This window comes from Mus pahari, chromosome 1, assembly GCF_900095145.1.
Source record: "Mus pahari chromosome 1, PAHARI_EIJ_v1.1, whole genome shotgun sequence".
Taxonomy (NCBI): Eukaryota; Metazoa; Chordata; class Mammalia; order Rodentia; family Muridae; genus Mus; species Mus pahari.
Window position 1 is genome coordinate 95,930,141 of NC_034590.1, and position 22,678 is coordinate 95,952,818.

General features: G+C 53.5%; 2 protein-coding genes across 11 annotated transcripts in view; both read right to left on the reverse strand.

The window, feature by feature from the left end:
• Positions 1 to 8,671, reverse strand: part of Atp2a1 (ATPase sarcoplasmic/endoplasmic reticulum Ca2+ transporting 1) — an 18,383-nt gene extending 9,712 nt beyond the window's left edge. For both annotated transcript variants that reach the window (XM_021221747.1, XM_021221737.2), the window contains exons 1-9: positions 8,370 to 8,671; positions 8,062 to 8,079; positions 7,637 to 7,719; positions 6,204 to 6,308; positions 5,047 to 5,185; positions 3,381 to 3,461; positions 2,561 to 2,646; positions 2,166 to 2,463; positions 1,611 to 1,777 (exon numbers count right to left, since the gene is read on the reverse strand). In XM_021221747.1, coding sequence (XP_021077406.1) covers positions 1,611 to 1,777; positions 2,166 to 2,463; positions 2,561 to 2,646; positions 3,381 to 3,461; positions 5,047 to 5,185; positions 6,204 to 6,308; positions 7,637 to 7,719; positions 8,062 to 8,079; positions 8,370 to 8,487 — 1,095 coding nt within the window. In that variant the 5' untranslated portion in view covers positions 8,488 to 8,671. The remainder of the gene's footprint in view (positions 1 to 1,610; positions 1,778 to 2,165; positions 2,464 to 2,560; positions 2,647 to 3,380; positions 3,462 to 5,046; positions 5,186 to 6,203; positions 6,309 to 7,636; positions 7,720 to 8,061; positions 8,080 to 8,369) is intronic.
• Positions 8,672 to 12,416: 3,745 nt separating this feature from the next.
• Sh2b1 (SH2B adaptor protein 1) lies at positions 12,417 to 20,755 on the reverse strand. 9 transcript variants are annotated; one of them, XM_021187177.1, is made up of 10 exons: positions 20,414 to 20,611; positions 17,559 to 18,580; positions 17,186 to 17,287; positions 16,878 to 16,969; positions 16,601 to 16,776; positions 14,511 to 14,714; positions 14,183 to 14,394; positions 13,909 to 14,077; positions 13,380 to 13,479; positions 12,417 to 13,201 (listed from the first exon to the last, which is right to left on the reverse strand). In XM_021187177.1, exons 2-10 carry the CDS (start codon positions 18,495 to 18,497, stop codon positions 13,183 to 13,185), a joined length of 2,013 nt encoding a protein of 670 aa, XP_021042836.1. In that variant the 5' UTR covers positions 18,498 to 18,580; positions 20,414 to 20,611; the 3' UTR covers positions 12,417 to 13,182. The 9 variants fall into 9 exon arrangements, with proteins under 9 accessions (XP_021042836.1, XP_021042698.1, XP_021042779.1 ...); XM_021187039.1 differs by having other exon boundaries at positions 13,856 to 14,077; XM_021187120.1 differs by having other exon boundaries at positions 20,036 to 20,548.
• Positions 20,756 to 22,678: the final 1,923 nt, after the last annotated feature.

Sequence of the window (22,678 nt, forward strand, 5' to 3'; positions counted from 1 at the left end):
TTATCATAGGAAGATGGGGAAAGGGCAGGGGGGGATATTCTTGGATAGCAGAAAAAACAAAAGTCAAATCTCTTTTTTTCCCCTGATGTGTAGCATTTCCTTCCTACATGGTGAAGGAAGATAATTAATGCACACACTATGCACACACACTCTCTCTAAAATAAATAAATCAATAGTGCCGGGCAGAGGTGGTGCACGCCTTTAATCCCAGCACTTGGGAGGCAGAGGCAGGCAGATCTGAGTTCAAGGTTAACCTGGTTTACAGAGTGACAGGACAGTCAGGGCTACCCAGAGAAACCCTGTCTAGAAAAACAAACACAAAAACAAGCAAACAAACAAACAAAACAAGTGAACAAAAAAATAATAATTAAGATAAAACAAATAAAGGTTTTAAAATTTTCTAAAGAAATGCTGTTGAGAACTAACATGGTCAGGCTTGCTGGCCCTGTCATGCAGTGGGGGGAGGGGAGTGGTAGGGGAAGGGGTGTGCTGGCTGCACAAACAGAAGTTACAGAAGTTAGAACCACACAGACTTGGGTTTGGAACTCAATTCTGCACACCCCACCACCCTATGAGACAAAGTCTCAGTGTTGCCAGGCTGGCCTTGAACTCGTCAATGTAAGTGACCTGTGTCCCCCATTATCCCAAGTGCTTGGGACTCCAGACACATGAGGCAAGCTCTAGCTGGCCTTTAAATATGTTTGCAGGGCAGGCCACATGCACAGTGTTCCTGCTTTCATCTCCTGCACAGGGACTGCAGGCATGCACTACTGTGCCCGGCTCTGCTATTTATAAACTTTCTATCTTTTGGTGGACCCCTAAATCTCCCTAAACCTCAGTTCACTTTCCTGAAAAGTGAGGTTAAAGAAGAGTGTCCCTGAATGGTCTGGTGTGAAGGTCAGAGAGACATATGGTCCAGGGACCAGGCTGTAGTGTTTAGGGTTTTGGTTTTCTTTTGGGGGTGTTTGTTTGTTTGTTTTTGTCAACCTGGCACAAATCAGAGTCACCCAGGAAGAGAAGACTCAGCTGAGGGGTTGCCTCCATCAGACTGGCCGATAGGGACATTAATGACTGATGTGGAAGGGCTCAGACTACTGTGGGCAGGGTCGCCCCAGGCAGGTGGTCCTGGGGTTATTAAGGAAGCAGGCTGAGCCAGCCAGCAAGCAGTGGTCCCTGTTCCTCCATAGTCTCTGCTTCAAGCTCTTAGCTTGAGTTCCTGCCTCGACTTTCCTCAGTGATACAATGGAAGCTATAAGAAACAAACTCTCCTCCCGAAGCCGTTTCTAGCCATGGTTTATCACAGCAACAGAAAGCGAGCCAGTGGACAGCGGTCCTCCATGCTTCCTGCCTCTGCTTCTGCCTGAGTCTTTGCCCTGACTTCTCTCGATGACGGTCTGTGATTGGGACATGTGAGCCAAATAACCCTTCAACTCAAGTTCGTTTTAGAGTTTTATGAAAAGAACAGAAGACAGACTAACATGGTTTTTCCCCTGGTGGCACTTAATTTACCCTCTGGCACCCCCTAGACCATGCTAAGAAGCCCATCTTGAGAGGGCACATCCACCCCCAGGCGGGCTCCAATCTGTCATATAGCCTTTGCTTCTCCTGACCTTGCAAACTGACATCTGGTTGGTGGTGAGGGTCCCTGTTTTGTCAGAACAGATGACAGAGGTACAGCCCAGGGTCTCCACAGAGGGCAGACTCCTCACGATGGCATTCTTCTTTGCCATCCGGCGGGTACCCAAAGCCAAGCAGGTGGTGATGACAGCAGGAAGCCCTTTGGGGACAGAGATATCATGAGTGAACAAAGCAGGGGGAGCAAGGCCTACTGTGGCTGCCACATAACAGCCACCAGAGCTATCAGGTCCTTCTCCAGGGGACTCGTCATAGTTATTTTTTTGTTTTGTTTTGTTTTTTGGAGTTTTTTTTTTTTGGGGGGGGGTTGTTTGTTTGTTTTTTGAGACAGGGTTTCTCTGTATAGCCCTGGCTGTCCTGGAACTCACTTTGTAGACCAGGCTGGCCTCAAACTCAGAAATCCGCCTGCCTCTGCCTCCCAAGTACTGGGATTAAAGGCGTGTGCCACCACTGCCCAGCCGTCATAGTTATTATATCTGGAAATACTCTTTGCTGTGAGATAGTAGATGAACAAGGAATGACTGCCTTACCTTCTGGGATGGCCGCCACAGCCAAAGCCACAGCAATCTTGAAGTAGTAAATGGCCCCCCGGAACCAGGAGCCCCCATGGACAGGATCATTGAAGTGGCCAATGTTGATAAGCCAGACAGCCACACAGATGAGGGAGATGACCTTGGACAGCTGCTCCCCAAACTCGTCAAGCTTCTGCTGCAGTGGGGTCTTGTCCTGCTCAGTGGCAGCCATCTGATCTCGGATCTTGCCAATCTCAGTACTCACACCAGTGGTGGCCACGATGCCTACGGCCTTGCCGGCTGCGATGTTGGTACCCTGGGAAGGTAAGGGATAGGGGTCAGGCCTCTTCTCTTCTTCTTCTTCCATGCCTCCCTCTGACATCCAGGCCCTCTGGCTGAGTATGACTGCTTACTGAGAAGAGCATGTTCTTCTTGTCCTGGTTGACAGCTCGGGGGTCAGGGACAGGGTCTGTGTGCTTGATGACAGATACAGACTCGCCTGTGGAGAAAGGGCCAAAGAGCCTCAGGTGTTGTCATGTGCGTCTTCTTAACATCCTGACCCCTCCCAATCAGGAAGCCAGCACTCCGGGAGAGGTCTTGCCTCTGGAGGAAGGTGCTTGGGACAGGAAGGAGGGCCGTTGCCTTTAGAGTTAAAAGACACTGAGTAAGCCCAGTGTGCTGTGTGACTTTGATAGCTTGACTTCCATTTGCTCCCCATGTCCTGCTGGGAACCAAATAAGCCAGTGGGTGTGGAGCGTCTGTCTACTGCATAGCACATTCCTGGAAGATGGAAGTCCTCACTACTGGTGTGGCCACCCCACCAAGGACAAGGACAAGAGCTCATATCCTCCTCCTGTGGGCTCCGTTTGCACTGTTTCCCTCCCAGAGTTTAAAGTGTATCCAAAGTCCACACTCTATCCCAGAATCCCTCATGTGAGGGCTTTTCAGGACACTGGAGACGATAAGACAATTTGCAGCAGGGTTGAGTTTCTATGTCCGTATGGAAGGTGTAGGGTGGCAAAGGCTATGGAATATAGTCATCCAGAGTCCAAAGGCTATGGGCATACTCTCCCACGCTCCCGTTGACAGAATGAAGGCCACGCCACACTGATAATGCTACCTTAGAACCAGAAAGAGGTCCTCCTGCAGGATGTCCTCTTTCACCTACCCAAGACCTGCTCCCTGTCTACCTAGCTCCCTCCTCGCTATGCCCTCCCCCCTGAGTTCGCCTACCTGTCAGGATGGACTGGTCGACCCGGAGGGTGGTGGATTTGATGGAGAGGATGCGGATGTCTGCAGGGACTTTGTCCCCGACTGCAGAGAGAAGGGGTGAGTTGAGCTGGGAGCAGGGTTTACATCCTTCACAATCTCCGTCTCCTTCCCATCGTCTATCCTCAGGTCCTACAGCACCCAGCCCTGCCTTTCACAGACCTTCAGCACAAGATTTCCCATCTTGCTCTACCCCCACCCCGGATGATACTATTCCATTGTCCGCCATTGAATGTGTCTCTTCCCACTGGCTGTGAGCCTGTGAAGGAAGCCCACAGAATTCCTGGTGGGTAGTGTGTCCTCACTAGATGTACCCTCAGTAACCAGAAGGACCATCAGGGACAAGCCAGCTGAAACCCAGAAAGAGAAGCCAGAGGAAGGTAAAGAAGGAAACATAATGATGTAACTCAGAGAAAAGAGGGTGACTTGGAAGATCAGACAGTGAGGCTGAGAAAATCCAGGCCAAGCGAGAGTGACAGTGGAGCCTGAAGCTGCAGAGTACACAGAGGGACTTGTGAGGGAGCAATGCAGAGCTTCACAGACGGGGAGTGGGAAGCCAGACTACGAAAGCCCCACCTTGGAGGTGCTGGGGAGGACACTCTGCCAGACTAGAGAGACATTTTGGGGGACACACACACACCCTCCTCAGGTCTCTGCCTAAAGCCACCTTGGTCCCATGGGTGGAATTGGGGCAAAGTTCACTTGCTTTCCTTTCTCTTGGTTTCTAAGGTCCCTCCTCCAGTGTCAGAGGAAGCGGGAGGAGGGAAGAGGTCGGCAATGGAGTCAGACCGACACACTTGTCACTGAAGCCCAGGTGGTATTTATAGACATTCATGGCACTGACCCCAAACTGTCACCATAGCAGGACTGCCCTGTCATGGAGCTGAGGGGTCTTCAGCCCACCAGCTTCCCACCCTATGCTTCTCCTGGTGGTGACATGGTATAGAAGGTGACACAATATGAGGAACAGAAGCTTAGAAATACACATTCACCAGGCTAGGGACCGAGAGAGGTGGAAAGTCCTACTCAGGGCAAATATAAAAAGCGCTGAAGGGGGCAGAATCCTAGTAATCTTAGCTACCCAGCCGCACCCCTCCCTGAGTGGCATTAAGTGTCCCTGAGGGGGCAGGGCCCTCCTTGAGCGCCCTCCTCATAGGTCCCGTGCTCCTAGCTGGGAGAGAACTAGGAGTTACCCTTACATGGTGGTTGGGGTAGTCATCCACCCCCACCCCACCCCCACTCCCTTCTACTCTCATTCCTTCCCCTTTGAGAGGCCTCAAGGACACTGAGGGGTCAAGACTGAAAGCTGACCACTGGTGGGTGGAAGGAGAGGGGAGCCAGGCCCGGGAAGGGGTGGAGATGGAGACATTGGCTGGGACTGGTTTCCACCTGTTGCTTGCAAGTGTTGGTTGAGGGGAGGGGGGCGGGGGTCTGTCTGCTGCCTGGGGACAGGACTAGCTGTTCCTATTGAGACTCTAGTGGGGAGGGTGCTGTGGCCTGCGTGTCCTGGAGTGACCCCTGAGGAGTCTGGGACGGAGAAGCAAAGCCACCATCCTCATAGATCAATGTCAGGGCTGGCAGGTCCCCTGATCCAGGTCTGCCCTTCTGGACCATCCAGACCAGCACTTACCAGCCACCTCCACGATGTCCCCAGGGACGATGTCCCGAGCCTTGATCCTTTGCACTGACTTTCGGTCAGCCCGATAGACCTTTCCCATCTCGGGTTCATATTCTTTCAGCGCTTCGATAGCGTTCTCTGCATTCCGTTCCTGAGGAGGAGGGCAGACAAGAGCAAAGTCAGAGAGAAGGTCCTGGAACAGCAGGAGGCCTGGTCTGGATATATGCAGGAAGGGTGATGGACATAGAGATGGAGGTGGAGGAATGGGGAGCCTAGCAGAGATAGGGATAGTGGAGAAAAGACTGGCTTATGCAGGTCCAGCTGGCAGGAGGGGCGGACAGAACCCCACATACAGCAGGGCTGCATTTGTTGTAGAAAATGTGGCGGTGGCTAAAAACAAGTGAGAGAAGTTTGGGCCGTGAAGAAAGGGATTTAAAAAAGAAAAGCAAAACAAACAAAAACAAAACAGAAAACAAAGTAGTGATATGAGTGGAAACAGAAGCCAACTAGTAATTTACTGAATGCCTACTATGTGCCATGAACTTCTAGTTCCTTTTCAATTGCATCAAGCCCGAGGGGCACAGTTATGAGTCCTGGTTTTTTTCTTTTTCTTTTCTCTCTCTCTTTTAAATCAGGGGCTCTTTATGTAGCCCTGTCTGACCTAGAACTCTCTATGTAGACCATGTGAGCCTCAAATTCACAGAGCTCTTCCAGCCTCTGCCCCTGCAATTATAGGACTAAGGATGTATGGTACCACATCTGACTTTGCCCCCTCTCCTTTTCTTTCTCTTTGTACTGGGGTTATAAATGTGTGCCACCCTGCCTAGCCTTTTTGTTTTGTTTTGTTTTTTCTTTTTAAGACAGAAATTCACATTGTAGTCCTTGCTAGCCTAGAACTAGAGAGACTCCTGGTTCTACCTCTGGGGTGCTAAAGGGCTCTGCCACTACACTTAGCTCACCAGCCCTCTTTTACAGGTGAGGAAACAGGCTTAGGGATGTTAAGCAAATGTGCAAATGAGTAAGTCTTTCAGCTCCTTCCAACACTCCCTACCGAGAGGACCAGAGGAGAGGGCAAGGGGGGGAGGGGGGAATGATGTTGGAGACTGGAAGGAAACGTGGCCCCTTGCTCAGTGTTGAGACAGGAGGTCGGAGGAGTGGTCAAAACTAACCTGCCAAACCCCCACAATGGCGTTGGCAATGAGGATCAAGAGAATGACAAAAGGTTCCACAAAGGCAGTGACGGTCTCTTCGCCTTCCTCAAACCAGGCCAGCACCTGAGAGAGGAAGGGAGGCGCTAAGGGGCCTGCGGGAGGCTGAAGCCCCACAGTTACATGAGGATTCCTCCCTTTGCCACAGTGCCCCCAGCACACAGACCCAGCCATCCTTGGGATGTTGTGCAGGTTGGCAGTGCAGCCCACACACACACACACACACACACACATACACGGGGATTACCTGGGAAGGCTTTCAGGTTTCCCTGACCTAACTCTTGGCCTGTAAGCAAACCTCCGGGGACACCCAGGGTCAACCACCCTTACATCCACATCCATCCCAAGCCCAGTAGGAAAATCCCTGTGATCCTGGAAGGGCCCAGCACACCCCCAGCCCTCCCTCCCTTGCCACCAAGGCATGGAAGCTCCAATTTCACGAGAGAACAGGAGGGAGGTAGGGTTACAGGCCTCCGCACCCACCCCACCCCAGCTGTTACCACTGCCAGGCAGCAGTCACAGGCAAAGGCCAGGGAGCAAATCTGAGGCGAGGGGAGGCTCTGCCAGCTTAGGCTCAGGAGCACATGTGGCCTCCACAGTGTTGGTTTTGTTTGTTTGCTTGTTTTGGTTTTTTATGGTTTTCTCTCCTAGGTCTTATTTTCCAACTAAAATGCTAAAGGAATTCTAAAAAAAAAAAAAAAAAAAAAAACAAAAAACGGCAAGATGGACTGCGGGGATAGAGGGTGACAAGCAGCCAGCAGCGGGGGCTATGAACACTGGAGATGTAACAAGGGGATGGGGTAGCCTAAGGCTCTGAGGGACCTGGAGACACCAAGAGGTAAGGATGAATCAGGCTGGATAAAAAGGAGTCGGCACCAAGCTCCAGGCCCAAAGGCAGCAGCATGTGGTCAAGCCTGGAGGCGGCTGAGGGGTGAGGGGTGGGAGGGCTGGTAAGGTCTGGAGGGCACCCTGGCAGGCAGTCGCCCTTGTACCAAATCTTTCTCTTAAGTCAATCAGTACCACAGGTTAGAGAGGGCAGGGCAGGATTGGTGAAGCAGAGTCGGGACTACCCAGGCCAGGCCAGGAGTGACAGTGGCCCCACAGTAGACATTGCAGCCCTCACTGAAGCAGGGAGCCTAAGCTTGGGGGGTGGGGGGTAACCTGAGCTCTTGAAGCCCTAGTAGCTGGGAGGGTAGCTTAGCTTCAGTGTTTTGGCTGAGAACACTCTCAGGGCTTAAAATAAAACCTCTCTGCAGGGGAGGAAGCGAATCAGCACCCCACCCCCCAGCTCCAGCCTGGAAAACAGGGTGCTCAGGGCTTGGACGAGGGCATCCAGGATGGGAAGAGCCACAGGCGGATCCCAAGGCCCACATCACACTTCAGACAGCACTTACAAAGGAAATGCAGGCAGCCAGGAGAAGAATCCGCACAAGCAGGTCTTCGAACTGCTCGACCACCAACTCCCACAGAGACTTGCCTGGGGGGGGGGGGGAGGAGGCAAGAAGAAGAGACCCGGGGGTTAAGGGATGAGTGTCTGCAGCTCTGGGTGGGTCGGGGGCCAGAGTCTAGAGTACCCTGGTCCTCTAGGTTGATAGGCAGCCCAGCTTGGCATGAGAGAAAGAGACGAAACAGCCCAAAAGGCTCTTCGAATCTGTGGCAGCTGTTCCAGGGTGGGGAGGACTCAGGGAAAGTGTCTGGAGTCTTGACACTTAAGCTTTGAGGAAAGGTCTCTCTGCCTTTTGGGTAAAGGCTATGGGTCTCAGTAAGGAGAGGGCGGGGAGTCGGGAATGAGGTGCATAGGAGGGCCAGGGTAACTCACCTTCCTCAGCAGGGAGCTCTACCAAGGGAAAAAAGAAGAAAAGAACAAATTCAGTGGGGGCCCAGCCTCATGCCCCCCACACTCCAAACTCTGTGGCTAACATAAGAGAATCAGGGTATCAGAAGGGTGACCCATGAGGTTCAAGGTCACCCTATGAAACCTCCCCCAAACTCCAGATTTTAAAACTTTTCTTTGGTATCCACCTTCTCCTCCTGTCCTGCTCGACCTTATACACCCTGGAAGCAGCAGCTCCCACTGACAGGGGCAGGAGGGCAGCCATACCAGCTTCTCCTCGGAGGGATACTTACCATTGGGGCCGTATTTTTCCAGATGCCGCTTAACTTGGTCTGGGGTCAGGCCTGTGGTCTCGCTCACCCCGAAATAGGACAAACATTCCTCTGTGGACTTGGAGTGCGCGGCCTCCATTGTGCTCCCTTCCTGGGGGCCAGGGGTGATGTGTTCCTTCTTAGGGGCCTCTCACTTGTGGGGGGACTTCTTCAGCGTATCCACCTGCCTGTTGATCTGGGCGCCTTCCTTTTTCTTGCTTGCCCCCCCAGATTCTTCTCCTTTCCACGAAGTTCTGACCCCAGTCCTACTTGCGCAGCCGGCCACCCCCCCAGCCCCCAGCTGGTCCTTATGAGGGAGTGGGGGGGGCAGGCTCCCCCTTCCCCCAGGTCAGGGATTGGCTGGCTGAGACCCCAGCAGGAGGGGTCAGGAGACAGAGAGGTTTCTGCTGACAGAGAGGAACAGTGGGGCTGCAGCCTGAGGTGTCACTCACAAGGGACGCAAAGGTGGCCCCAGCCTCAGAGAGGAGGGGGCAGTAAAGTCACTTTCTATCATCTGCTACTGACCCCAGCCCCAGTTGCCTCAACTTCCCCAGTTACACTAAAAGCTCAGTTCTAAGCTCACCCCTGAGCAGATCTTTCCATAAGCCCTCTTGGCCCTTAGGCCTTATCACTCCTTAGCCTTGTCTTGACATCCTGAACCCCTCTCCACTGTCACAGTCTCTGCCTAGTGTGTTTAGTTAACAGAGGAAGTACTCCAAGCCTTTTGGGGGATCAGAGGAGGGGGGAGAGCATCTTTGGGGGACAGAGGAAATATCTCTAGAGATACAGGGAACCAGGGAAGGGAGACAGTCAAGGGGACAGTGCGGATGGTAACCTTACCCTAGGGAGGGGTTGCTACAGCCATCAACAAGGGATTTAGTGTCCAGGCCCTGGTAAGCGAAGCCAGGACTGTCTGTCTCTCCTAAACTCCCCCCACCACTACCGCTTTAGCTCAGCCTCTGGGAACACAGCCTTTAGCTCCCCCCATGAAACTGGCAGGGAATCCCCCCCGAAGAAAATGGGACACCCAGGCAGCCAGGTAACCCAAGAGGCTACAGAATGTGCTGATGGCAGAGGGGGAGGGATGAATGTTTCAGGGTGGGGCAGGGAGTAAGGATCTCCTCACCCTACACTGGCCTTCAACCCTAGGGCGTCATGGTGACACCCCCCCCAGAAGTGTGGGGTTCTCTGAAGCTCTCACCCTGATAGGAATGGGGCTGGTAGGGATGCTCTGGAGCTGGGCCAGCCCCAAGCCAGTGACTGAGGGCAGGACCCCTGAAGCTGGATGAAGCAGAGGCTCTGGGAGGGAGGGGAGAAGAAAAGAGGACAGAACAGAGATAAGAGCAGACAGCACAGACTTCCTAAGCCTGAAGAGAAGAGGGAAAAGAAACAGCAGGGTTTGGGCAGTGGCAGTCATGTGGGCGGGGCCCCAGAGGCTGGGTGCAAAGCCACAAGTTGTTGAGGGTTGGCCTGGGTGTCAGCTTCCTCCACAGAGCAGCTGCTCCGAGCCACCCTTCCCCACCCGCTTCACCACTGGGGTATCTTTTGATTTCCACCCAGGCAGCTGCTGGAAGAGCAGCCAGGATATATGGGCCAGGCTGCAAGCAGGGGGAAACTGAGGCAGAAAAGTTTCCATGGGACTAGAGATTGAAAGGTCAGTGAGGACCAGCAGGTCCCATCTCTACCCAGGCCTCAGTTTCCCTGAAAAGAACCAAGGAGCAGGTCCTACACAAGGGCTCCAGTGCACAGACAGACTGATAAGGCAGCAGAGCCCACAGAACAAAAAGAAGCCCCACTTGTTGGGGTGACCACTGACCAACACCGAGAGAGAGAGGAAAATGAAGGACTGAGCCTCGGATTCATCCAGCCTTCTGCCCAGACTTGGGGGAGGGGTGAAGTCAGGACAAGGTGTTCCTTCCCACCCTCTTTTCACAGTTCCCACAAACCCCTCCCTCGAGGTAGAGTCCTGCTGTGACCTGAGGTAGTAGGGCTTAGACAATGAGTGAGAATCTAGGGGTCACATAAACAGGCATTTCTGCCTGGCCCAGGACCCTCCATCTGGGGCCAGAGGCAGGCTCAGCAGCCATGATGGCTCAGGCACTAGCTGGCTTCCTCCCAGCAGCACCTGGAGGAGTGACAGGGGCAAAGGCTTCCAGCAGCAGGAATGCCCAAACATGGAGAGCGAGCAGGAGCAGGGACACTGAGCTTCAAAGCAGTTGAGTGAGGAAAGAAGGCAGGCTTTACAGGACACTCCTGCCAGAGAGGCTCTCTAAGGTTACTCGGTTCTACCTCTCCCAGCTTCCCAGAGAGAGAAATGAAGGCTGGAGAGAGAAAGCTACTGGCCCAGAGCTGCAGGACTGCAGGACAACACTTTTGACCTGGGGTGGGAAAGGGCAGATGAGGTCATTTCACAGACCACTTTCAACAGCACCAAGACTGAAGGTGTCCTTGCTCCTGAGTTCTAAGACTGAGGGAAGGCCTGGCTCTGAGAGGCAGAGAACAGAGCCTGGCTCACCCCTGAGCTGTCTCCTAAGAAGATCTAGCCAGGACAGTTTAGTCTAGGGGTATCTTTTTGCCCACCTAAGTCCCTGAAGGTGGCAAGGCATGGGGGGAGGGGAGCCTTTGAACACCAGTTGCCATGAGATTAGGAGGGGATCAGGCCTTCCCACAGAGGTGCTACAGCCCTCACTGGCCATTGGCTATCTCCAACAATCTCACTTGGAGAACACAGGACCCAGGTCTCCAGCTGCCTTCCACCCAACCTCCACAACAGGGCCAACTCAATCCCTAGTCAAGGCCAAGATTTGGGGAGCCCCAGGGATAATGTAAAATAAGAGCCAGCAGGCTTCCCCCAGTCAACCCCCATCCTAGGTAAGCCTGTGAGCTCAGCTGTCTCCTGTCAGTCTCCTCACAGAACTGACACAGGCCCAGAATAGCAAGGTCATGAGCGTGGGTAGGGCCTCCTGGAGGTGGGGCAGAAGCTGAGGGACAGAAGATCGGCTGTTCCACTTTCCCAGGGGAGGAGAGTGACACTGGAAGGTGGAAGGGGGTAACACAGTAGGTGGGAATCTTCAGATCCTGCTTCACACACACACACACACACACACACACACACACACACACACACACAGGCGCGTCCCACCCCTAAGCTGGGAAGCCAGGGCACCTGCTTTGGAGAACACAGATGCAGTGTAGAAAGATGTGCTCAGGACAGGGTCTGTATTTAAAAATGGGAGTTTGATGGTAGTGATCGGTCACTCCATGCCAACCAACAGCTCATACCTCAGAGAATCGGGGTAGTAGGGATGGGAACTGTGTGGAACTGTACCCAGGCAACTGGAACTTGTGACTCTCAAGGGAAGCCTCGAGACGTGTACTTAAGTCAAACAGAACCATTGAGGCCAAACCACGTCAGCGGCACCAACTAAGCTGAAACTTCACATTACACAGAGGGTATCAGGGCCCAGAGTCACCTGCCTTGCCCTTAGGTCCATACAGCAAATGAGAGGCAGCAGCAAGACTCACAGCAGGACTCACAGCCAGGACTGTCCTGGTCTTGGGCCCCTCTGTAGACTGTACTGCTACAGTAAATCTTCCCCAACTCCAAGACTTCAGCCTCCCCTGCCTGCTTTATTCCTAGGGAAAGAGTTTCACTCACAACAACTCAGTGAGGCAAAGGCCTTTGGTGACCCCATCTTTCATGATCTTGTCCCAATAAAAGAACAGACTGGCAGGGCGTGACAGTGTAATCCCTTCAGCACACAGGCAGCTGAAGCAGGAGGATCATAAGTTTAGGTTACATAAGACACCGTCTTAAGAGATACCATCACCCTGAAAACAGAACATGCTGGAACCCACAAAAGTACTGTTGAGCTCTACATTGAAGTACTCAGCAAACCAAGGGGGCTGGAGGAGAGAGGTGGTTGTAAAGGCCCTGACTAGAGGGTGAAAAGGCCTGGACCCAGGCCAGCTCAAGAGACAGCTTTATCCGCCTGTCCCAGGTCCTACTCCAAACAGCAGCCACAGCCATCATGATGGAACTGAGATAAACCCTTTATTTATTTATTTATGCTTTTCCATTTTGTTTAAAACAACAACAACAACCTTAATATAACTGACAGCCCTTCCCCCTCACCCTTGCTTGGGTTGGGGGTTATTAGTGGGGAAACAACCCCCAGGGATGGGGCTGACCATAAGAGCCCCTCAGGGAGGTAACGGAGCCCAAGTCCTTGGCCTGGGGCAAGGGCACCTGTAGTGTGTAGTAATTGGGGACTTAACAGGGCTCTTGAACCTCTACTTGTACCAACATACACACCCTTGGCTGACAAGGGTCAGGAAGCATGTAGGGAGGGAACTCCCACTTTCCTCTGTGTTCCTACCCAGCTCAGTCTCACAACTTAAGGCTGGGAGCAGGAAAATGGAGGGTGGGCAGGTATCTCACACAAATGAGTACTGGTTATTAATGGCTCGGGGGTGACCCCCTTCTTCTCCATTGCCCCCTAGTGGTAGCTGCTGGAGCTGCACCATTAGGGACACCTCCAAGTCCCCACTAGAGCCAGCACCACCCTGAGCCTCAGTGCCTGGTGCTATGGCCTCTTCCAATTCAACCATGGGGACCAGCTCAGCCACGGGGACCAGCTCTTCCTGGACCCCTCCACCGCCCGCTTTCTCTTTCTCTTGCCTCTCTTTGGCTGCTGCGGCTGTGGCTGCCGCAACTTCTGGCGCCCCCGACGCCTCTTCTGCCCCAGGATGTGGGGGATCTGTCCATGGAGGGGGTTCAGAGGGCTGGGCTGGGTCATGGGAGGTGCTCCGTTCTGGACAGGAATGGTAATAAGACATGGATTGTGGAAGGAAGTGAGTTCTTATGGCGACCTCCCCTTTGCTTGACCTCCCCAAGGAGCCATGTGCTATCTCCCCCATGTCCCATCTCCTGAGCAACCCCCCCCTCCATGGAAGATGAATCATGGGCGGTGGTGAGAGGACCACACTTACACACAGTCACTCGCTCCGAAGGGCAGGAGGGTGGAGGAGGCATCGGGGTAGCATCGGTCGCCCTCGCACACCCCTGCATGGCTCCCAGCCTGCTCCCGGCCTGGGGGAGGGGAGGGGAGGGGAGGGGCAACGTGGGGACAGATGGGATGGTGGGGTGGGGGAAAGTGAGAGATCAGACAGGGACATCAGACATCAAGGGAGGAAGGAGGGGATCAGACCATGAATCCCCCAAAAGGCCAAAGACAAGGCCAAGGAGGATGGGTCCAGGAGACAGACAATGATGGAGCGGAGGGTCCGATGGAATGGGAATGCAGCACCCAGCTCTCCACTGCCCCTGCCCCAAGAGGAGCCTCTGCCTGCATCCTGTTAGCCTTCTGCTTCCCTCCTAGGCCCCTGCCCAGGTACCTGACTGCCCTGCTCCCCACTAACAGGGCCTTTCCTCCACACCCCCCACCCCGTCTTCCTGGCACACACACCTCACTTCTTGGGTGCACGGGCACCTCCTCCCCTGCAGACCTGCTCTGCTCACCCTGCTGCCGCTGGGAGGGCACATAGCTGACAAGGACAACATCACTGGAGCCTCCAGACTCCAGAGGGATGGGGTGCACCCGGAAGTGCTCAAGCATATCGAAAATGGACTGGAACCACAGATGTTGGACCCGGCACTGACCCTCCTCATTTAGTGACAAGCGCAGGTGCTGAGGACAGGATGACAAGTGAGGTGGGAGTTAAAGTCCTGCACAATAGGATCCCCAGATCCAACCAAGCATTGCCAACTAGAGCTCTCCTTCAGGACCACTCACCTTGGCCTTGCCCTGGAAGTTGAAAGTGAGGACATATTCACCACGCCTTGTCTCACTCTGGCGTACCAAGAAGACACCATGGGAGCCAGTGCCTCCTTCTAACACTAACTGGGCAGCTTTGAGTCGAGAGAGCATGCCGTGGAACCAAGGATAGCCTGAGAGGGGCTGATCCCCCTCACCGCCCTCTGACTCCCCTTGGAACAGGAACGACCCTTCAGGAAGGAGAAGGAAGAGCAGGCGTCAGAGGCTTCTGCTCAGCCCAGTTTTCCCCTTGAGACACCAGGTCACTGGATCACAAACCAGACACAAATACACATGCACCCAATACCTGTGGCTGCTTCTGGAGTATCCAGGGGAGGGTAGGGGGTAGAGAGGGGATGAACTGTCCCTGCTGGAGGCCCCTCCTCAATGGGGATTCGAGGAGGCAATTCTGGAGGAAGCAGTTCCATTGAATCAAAATGGGAGGCAGCAATGGAGGCAGAACTAGGGGAGAAGGACGCCGATGGCCGGTCTGAGAGGCCTCCATAAGCTCCTGAAAGAAAACAGAGGGGTCAAACTTGAGACTGACACAGGTTCTGCTCCTGCAGGCCGGGCTCCTGCCATCTCCCCATTGGCTGTCCACTTGCGTGCCCAGCCCCCGTGCCTCTGGAGGAGTGACCCTGATGGATTTTCACGATGGTTCTGACTTACACTGCTTGTACTGCTGAGGGACCAGGGTTATTTCGAGGAGGTCCTAGAATCCAAATGTGCCTATGTCTTTTCTGAATCAACAGCTGAAAGATTATTGCAAAGGTTGGTGGGGTAGGGATAGAAGCCCTGAAAAATGTCCACATTAGAAAGGAGCCCTCTGAGCCGGGCGGTGGTGGCACACGCCTATAATCCCAGCACTTGGGAGGCAGAGCCAGGCGGATTTCTGAGTTCAAGGCCAGCCTGGTCTACAAAGTGAGTTCCAGGACCTCTGTTTCGTTAGACTAGAACTACCAACTTGAAGCACATAAACAATTCTTGTCAGGTGGTCATTCCTGTACCGAGGGCCTCCGAAGACTGAGGCCACAGGCCTGCAGGTCAGCCTACAGCAACAGAAGTTGGGAACATGCTCCAGTGACTGTCATCTTGTGATTGCCTAGCAGGAGCCTTCCCCTTCAGGCCAGAGCCACGTGACTCTTACCTGAGTTCTTCCCTTTCCTCACTCTAGCTCACTTTCCAAGCATCCTGGTGCTCGCTCCCATGTCAGCTCTCAACAAGGTTCCTGGCCTTTGAAGCTACTTTCACCTCTCCCTCGGTACAACATTCTGTCAGTTCCATCTCCCATCTCCCTTGTTCTCTTCCTCCTGTGTTCCCAGGATGCACCCTGCTAGGACTACTCAGAAGACACTAAGCAGACCCCCCCATTTTAGAGACCTGCTTTTTATTAGGAATAATGTCTTACCAATTCAGTTAGAGTTAACCCATGGAGACCAAAGAGCCCACGTGAAATACCTGAGTTCCCCGTCCACCCCAGAGCCTAGCGTGCAGCCAGCGATACACTAGAGCCTGACTGAGCATCTGTCAGGCCTAGGCCAGCAGACATCACCACACTGCTTAGAAAACAGCCATGTCAGAACCTAGATTAGCACAGCTACACGTCTTTGTCGGCAAACTCAGGAAATCCATTTCCTCCCTGTGGTCTCGGTTACTTGCAATCTGATTAAGGTCTATGCTGGCTCTGACAATCCAGTCTGTAATAACTTTCTTGTTGACTGAATGCAGCACTTGTGCAAGGCACTATGAAGCCAAAACTCAAGAGCCAACGGTCAGGAGAAAAGGGTAGAGTAGAAGCAGTCTACAAGGTGAGCTGGGCCAGACAGATATCTTTCTGCATGTGTGAGTGTTTGATCAGGATGAAAGAGGAGGTGCAAAGGCCACTGACATATGCTGAGATGCATGACAAGACTGAAACAAAGGCGTCCACAAAGTATTCTGGAAGCTTGCTCAAGAAAACCATTACTAGCCAGGCATGGTGGCGCACGCCTTTAATCCCAGCACTCGGGAGGCAGAGGCAGGCGGATTTCTGAGTTTGAGGCCAGCCTAGTCTACCGAGTGAGTTCCAGGACAGCCAGGGCTGCACAGAGAAACCCTGTCTCGAAAAACCAAAAAAAGAAAAGAGAAGAGAAGAGAAGAGAAGCGTTACTTCTGTCTAGACAAGGTGGCAGCCTACTAGACGGCGGCTTATGAAAAAGGTAACAGGGTGAGTGTAAAAGGTTGGATAGGAGCTTTATGGGGCCATGCAGGGTGCTCACTGTAATGATTTTAAATGGCAAACTATGACTTAAGAGTCCATGGTATGCTCAGAGACAAAATACAAGCAACCAGTAGGTCACAGGTAGAGCAGCTAGGGAGCGGGAGCTGGCCCAGCAGCTCACGCGGGCTTGGCCTTACCCTGCGACAGGCGGTCGTTACTCTCGCTGGGTCCCAGAAGCAGATCCTGGCTGGGCAGGCTCTCTGAATGATTCAGGCAGGGCAACTCCAGGCTGTCTGTGTTATCCTTTGTGAGGAAGGAGGTCCCAGGGGCCAGGGGAAGGGTCATGGGACGGGGGCTGATAACAGGACAGGGTCTACAAAGACAGGGAAAATGGTGCTGGGGAAAGTCACCAGGAAAGAGACACAAGGTGCCCCCACCATGTCCAGATCCCTTAAACAGAGGCAGGCTTCCTACCCGGGGCTTAGGCACTCTTGGATGTCGGACACCCAGGCCTTCACATGAAGTGCATCAGTTGTCTCCAGGATGTACTCTGAAGGGCCTTCTACCTGCGGGGCCAAAAGGTGGGGCTTTGGCAAGGGCAAGGGGTAGGAGGCCTACAGGCCACATCCAACCCTGAGGAAAACAAGAAACCCCAGCCCCAGGAAGACTCAAAGCCCCCCCTGACATATATTCATCCTGCTGCTGAAGATATGTGCCTGAGTATATCAGGAGCATTTTCTCAAGCACAGGTGCTCTCTGGGGACAGAGCTTGGGGCTCCTACCTTAACCACAAACGTGTTCTCCCTGTCAGGCATCTCTAGGGCTGTGGCTGTGCGGACGTCAGTAATAGTAGAACAGGGAATGCTGAGACGGGGCCGGGATGCCTACGTGGGAAAGGGAAGAAGAATCGGTTTTTGGTGTGTCAAATCTAACTGTACCTCCCTCCATTCGCCTATCTTTCCTTCCTAGGTAAGGTGAAAAAGTAATAGTTCTTTGGTCTCAGATCCCCCCATGGCAACTGAGAGCCCACAGTTAGCACTGAACCCAGGACAGCAATACTGTGTATGTGGGTTAGTAACCCCACAGCTATCTGCAGAGCTGAGCTACCACTCTAGCCACTGTCACTTTCAGCTACCCACCTTCCTGTGGGCTCACCTTGGGTGGCACAAAGAACTCCAAGCGACTTCCTCCTCCTCCTTCTCCTTCACTCCGGAGCAGTAAGCGACACTTCTGCCACTGAGGCTGCCCTCCTCCTCCTGAGGTCAGCCCAGCTGCCCCTCCTCCGCGACCCACTCCTGCTGGGTCAGGGGCAGCCTCTTCAGCCCCCATGAAACTCAGCAGCTCTTCTCTCTGTATCATTCCTGCTCCGTCTTTCAGGGTTCCCCCTCCACGACTTAGCCTCAGCCTCTCAAAGCGGTGAGTCCATCTCTCCCCAGGGGATGTGCCATCGTTAGCCAATGCCCTACCAACTGTCCCAGCGCCACCAGAGGAGTTGGAGTTGCTGTTTCCACCTAGAACTGGAGGGCCTGATGTGGTCTCCAGAGGCCCAGCTTGGGAGGGAGAGTCAACGGTCCCCCGCCACTGCAGGATGCCTCGAACAGAGCCTCTGACTGAACGGCCCACTGAGCGGAGGGAGAAGCGCTTCTTGAGCTTTGGCTTCGAGGATGTTGTAGAGGAAGGGACTGAGGAAGGAAGGGGGCCAGCCAGGTCCTCAGACGATCGAGAAGGGCCCAACACTGCCAGGGGCCCACCCACCCTGCAGCTCTCAAGGGACAGGTCGTGTGGTGGTGAGATTTCCACACCAGGGCTCAATGGAGCCAGGACAGGTGGGGAGAGTGAGCCCGAGGCCCGAGCCACCTCGGCTTCGAAGTGTTGCAGGAAGAGCTCAGCAAAACGGCCAGAAAAGGCGGCCTCTGCTCCCGGCTCTGCATACTGTGGGTGGGAAGCCAGGTAGAGGCGAAAACGTCGGGCAAGATCCAGGGCAGCAGCCCTCGCATGGGACTCACAGAACTCTTGCCAACTTGGGGGAGGGGGTGGTGGCAGCGCTGGCGGAGAAGGGAAGACCCCATCCTCCGGGGAAGGGGCACCATTCATGATGGGCCCCAGGAGGAGGACAGGGGGAGCCTGCAGGGAACAAATAGGGAAGCAGCCAGAAGACTCGGGATGAGCGGCAACAGCTGTAGAAAGAAGAGGCATATACATTGAGTTACTGCAGAAGTGAGCCTGAGTTGTGTCTCAGCCCATGCCAGGGACTCCCCTCCAGGCTCCTCAGAGGGCAACAGGGGAAGAGAACTAAACTGTTTTGCCCTCTTCAAGATCAATAACCCTCATGTACCCCAGAGATGAGGGATGCTAAGCCTAATCCTGCTGCCTTTGCCACCACTCTCCCTGTTGTGGGACCCAGGAAAGGGCCTTGAAGCATCTTACCCCAAAGAGGACTCTTAAGATCACTGACGTCCCTAACTATCACACACTTTAAATGTGCCATTCCAGAGGGCTCCACAAGGTCATTTTACCTTCCCTTAGACAACTTACTAACAAGTTCCAGAACTCAGAGTCTACTGCATTTCCCACTGCACAGTTCTAGTCTCCAGGGAAATGCTGGAGCAGCCCCAACCACAGCCCCTACTGCTCTGTTCTCTGGGGGCCAAAGGGTGCAGGGATTACAAAGTTTAGAGACCTTGCATCGTAGGTCCAATGTGTGGAAGTTAGACTGAAGGCTCAGTTGCCTTCGAGGCTGATCCTGCAACCTGGCACTTAAGCCCTGTGGGAAGACTTGGATTGGCTGAAGGCCAATCTCTGGGTTGCCCCCTGTAGTCTAGGGCTGGCTGATAGCAGCGCTAGAGAACAAGCGATGGTGTGTTGGGTCAGGACAAGTCTTTACTAGCCACAGAAGTAAGGCATCACACCGAGCTGGGGCTCAGGACTTTTCTCTCCCTGAGGAGTGTACCTGTGAGTCTCAGACTCAAGCCCCAGCTCGGCCCACCTGTTAGCTGTGTGAACCTAGCTTTTGTCTCTGTGAAACACAGTTACTAACCGCTACCTGCTACAGTTGTCAGCAGAAACGAAATGACAAGGAACATGTCTGTGCTTGACACAGTAAGCACACACAGGACATCACTGCCACCCTCACGAGTTTTATGGGGGAGGACAGTATGATGGGTCCCATTTGCGCTCGAGAAAGGAGGAGCTTCAGAGGGTGCCCCAACTCTTAAATCACAACTAGAAAGTGACAGAGCTCGGTATGTAATTTACAACCGGTGGCTCTTTGGTGAGTGGTCCTGCCCTATGATATACTGAAAGGAGACACCTCTGGACGGTTCAGGAAAGTCTACCCAAACTGTCAGTGATGTCAGCCTCTTCATCAAACCTACAACCAGGCTACAAGTCAGAGACCCCCTCCCCTTCCTCTTTGGCCTAAGCCCTACATACTCGATGGCTCCAACCACAGGGGCAACTCCAAACCAGGGAGAAGCAGCCAGGAGATGCGGGAGTCACAGAGCACAGGGGAATCGGGCCAAGAGGCGCAGGCACGCCAGCGACAGTCCCCAGCCAGAGGCTACCTCGGCTCACACAGGCCCACCCAGCCCTCAGCACTACTGGCCGACCCAGCCCCCTTCAGGCCCGCTGACCCTGCGGTTCCTGGACTGGTGACTCAGTTTCTCTTCTGCCAAGAAGACTCAGTCACAATTTTCTGGTGCACCTGCCTCTTGGCTTAGTTCTGACATTCCAGAAGGGCGGGTGGTGGAGGGTGCAGGCTGCGCTCCAGGTTCGGACCCTCCGGGCCCCGTGGTCAATCACTCGGACCCGATCCTAATCGCTGGACACCCTCCACATGCCCCTGGGCCGGAGCCCTCCAAGGGACCAACTATCTGCTGCCCTCTCGGGAGCCGAGCACCCCTCCAGCCCCGAGCCCCCACGCCCACCCCCGCCCAGGCTTCTCAGACGACAGGGTCGAGTCCGGAGAGGAAAGAGGCACTCGAAGAGGGGGGTTCCGGTTCCGGTCCCACCTGCATCTCGGTCCCCGCGCTTAGCTCCGGCGGCGACAGCGGCGGCGGCGGCGACGGCCGCAGCTCCCGCTCCCTGTGCCCCCCGCCTCCGCTACGGGCTCCCAGCACACGCTTCTGCGCAGGCGCTGGGACGGGTTCCCCGACGCGGAAGGAAGCGACCATAGAGAAGAGCAGTAAGAAGGAGGGCACCTTCATACTCACTTCCGCCATCGTGCTCAGCGCCGAGTTTTCAGGAGCTACGCCAACACAGGTCTCACCGAGCTCCCGTGGCTTCGGCAGTTGTACCTAAGAGGAACCACTGAGGCAGCTGTGGGAAGGCGTTGGGTCCCAGCCGAGCATCATCCGAAGCAAATTCTAGACAAAAGCGAGAAGTTAACCATAGAGAAGCCACTTGAGCGGAGAGAGTAGCCGCTCACTAAGAAATCAGCGAGATGATAAAGCTCTCTGAAGAGCTGGCTGCTGCCTAGAGCGCCTGGCCCTGCATCGAGGGGTACACGGACACCGCCCCCAGGGAGCTGGCGAGCGATGTAGCGGTGACCTTGGGAGGCCGAGTGGAGCGGGCGGAGCCTGAACTTAACGACCTTGGTTTTTCAGAGGAAAGGGACAGGGTGGTCTTGGAGGGCTCTACCGTAGATGGGAACCAAAGTTGGGACAGCAATAGTGAGGTCAGTTTTGGACGTGCTTGCGGGACATCAGGAGGTACGTGGAGATAGAGCTTGGAGTTCAAGAGAGGCTTCAGGGCAGGTTAGAGGGATGACGAACCTAAGGGACAAAGTGCTGTTGAGACCTTGCGCACAAATATCCTCTAGCAACCCAAGATCGCATTGATCCAGCTTCACTACCGCCGAAGTAATTGAAAAGGCCAGAGTAGATTGGGCTCATTGACAAGGCCCAAAAGATTATGTCTATAGCTTGTCATCTGTGACTATACTGTACTCGTGCGGTTGGTTGCCTTCACCCACAGAGGGGCTCTAGTCTCTTGGTGTGGCAAGATGGTTTTCCATAGATTCAAATTTAAGTCCTAATAGTTTAGCAACTCAGCGTAAGGAGTATCCCTCTTTCTGACCTCGTCAATGAAATTTCCAGAACTAGGCTAGTGAGATGCCTCTTCAGTAAAAGTGCTTGTGTTTCCTGTGAAAGCCAGAATTCCCTCCCCAGAGCCCACACTGGAAAGAGAAGATGTTGGAAAGTTGTTTTCTGACTTAGAACATGGTGCGCATAGGTGTGACCCTGCCCCCCAATCACATACACATGAACAAAGTGGTAATAAAATGTAAATAAGTTACATTGCTGGAAAGAGAGAGAAGTGATTAAGAGCACTGGCGGCTCTTACAGAGGCCCAGCAACCATGAGGTGGTTCAGAACTGACTATAACTCCAACTCCAGGGGATCTGATGCCTCATGACCTCAACAGGGACACATACATACATGCAGGCAGGCAAAACGCACACAATAAGCTAAAATAATAGTAATTTTTGAAAATTTAAGCCAGGCAGTAAGGACCAATACCTTTAATCCCAGCACTTTGGAGGCTGAGGCAGGTGAATATCTGAATTCTAGGCCAGCCTGGTATATAGAGCAAGTTCCAAGATGGCTAGGAATATACAATGAAAATCATGTCTCGGGGCTGGAGAGATGGCTCAGCGGTTAAGAGCACTGACTGCTCTTCCAGAGGTCCTGAGTTCAATTCCCAACAACCACAAGGTGGCTCACAAACATCTGCAGTGGGGTCTGATACCCTCTTCTGGTGTGTGTCTGAAGAGAGCAATGGTGTACTCATATACATTAATTAAATAAATAAATCGTTACAAAAATAAATTGAATTATAAAAGAAAACCATGTCCAGAGCCAACTAGCTGACTAGATTAAGTGCTATCCTGGAACCCAGAGGCAAGTGACCCAGAAGATGGATATAGATAAAGAACTTGTTGCACATAAAAAATGTTTGTCTAGGGCTGGCAAGATGGCTCAGTGGTTAAGAGCACTAACTGCTCTTCTGAAGGTCCTGAGTTCGAATCTCAGAACCACATGGTGGCTCACAACCATCCATAATGAGATGACTCCCTTTTCTGGTGTATCTGAAGACATCTGCAGTGTACTTACACATAATAATAAATAAATCTTAAAAAAAATAATAAGAAGAAGCCGGATGTGGTGGCACACGCCTTTGATCCCAGCACTTGGGAGGCAGAGGCAGGAGGATTTCTGAGTTCGAGGCCAGCCTGGTCTACAGAGTGAGTTCCAGGACAGCCAGGGCTATACAGA

What these genes read in the sequence shown, in the direction of transcription:
- Sh2b1 (XM_021186714.1), bottom strand. Translation starts at nt 18,497, where the DNA reads ATGAATGGTGCCCCTTCCCCGGAGGATGGGGTCTTCCCTTCTCCGCCA. An exon ending in TACTCCAGAAGCAGCCACAG is followed by an intron (nt 14,395 to 14,510) that starts GTATTGGGTGCA and finishes TCCTTCCTGAAG; the next exon opens with GGTCGTTCCTGTTCCAAGGG. An exon ending in ACTTCCAGGGCAAGGCCAAG is followed by an intron (nt 14,078 to 14,182) that starts GTGAGTGGTCCT and finishes TCCTGTCCTCAG; the next exon opens with CACCTGCGCTTGTCACTAAA.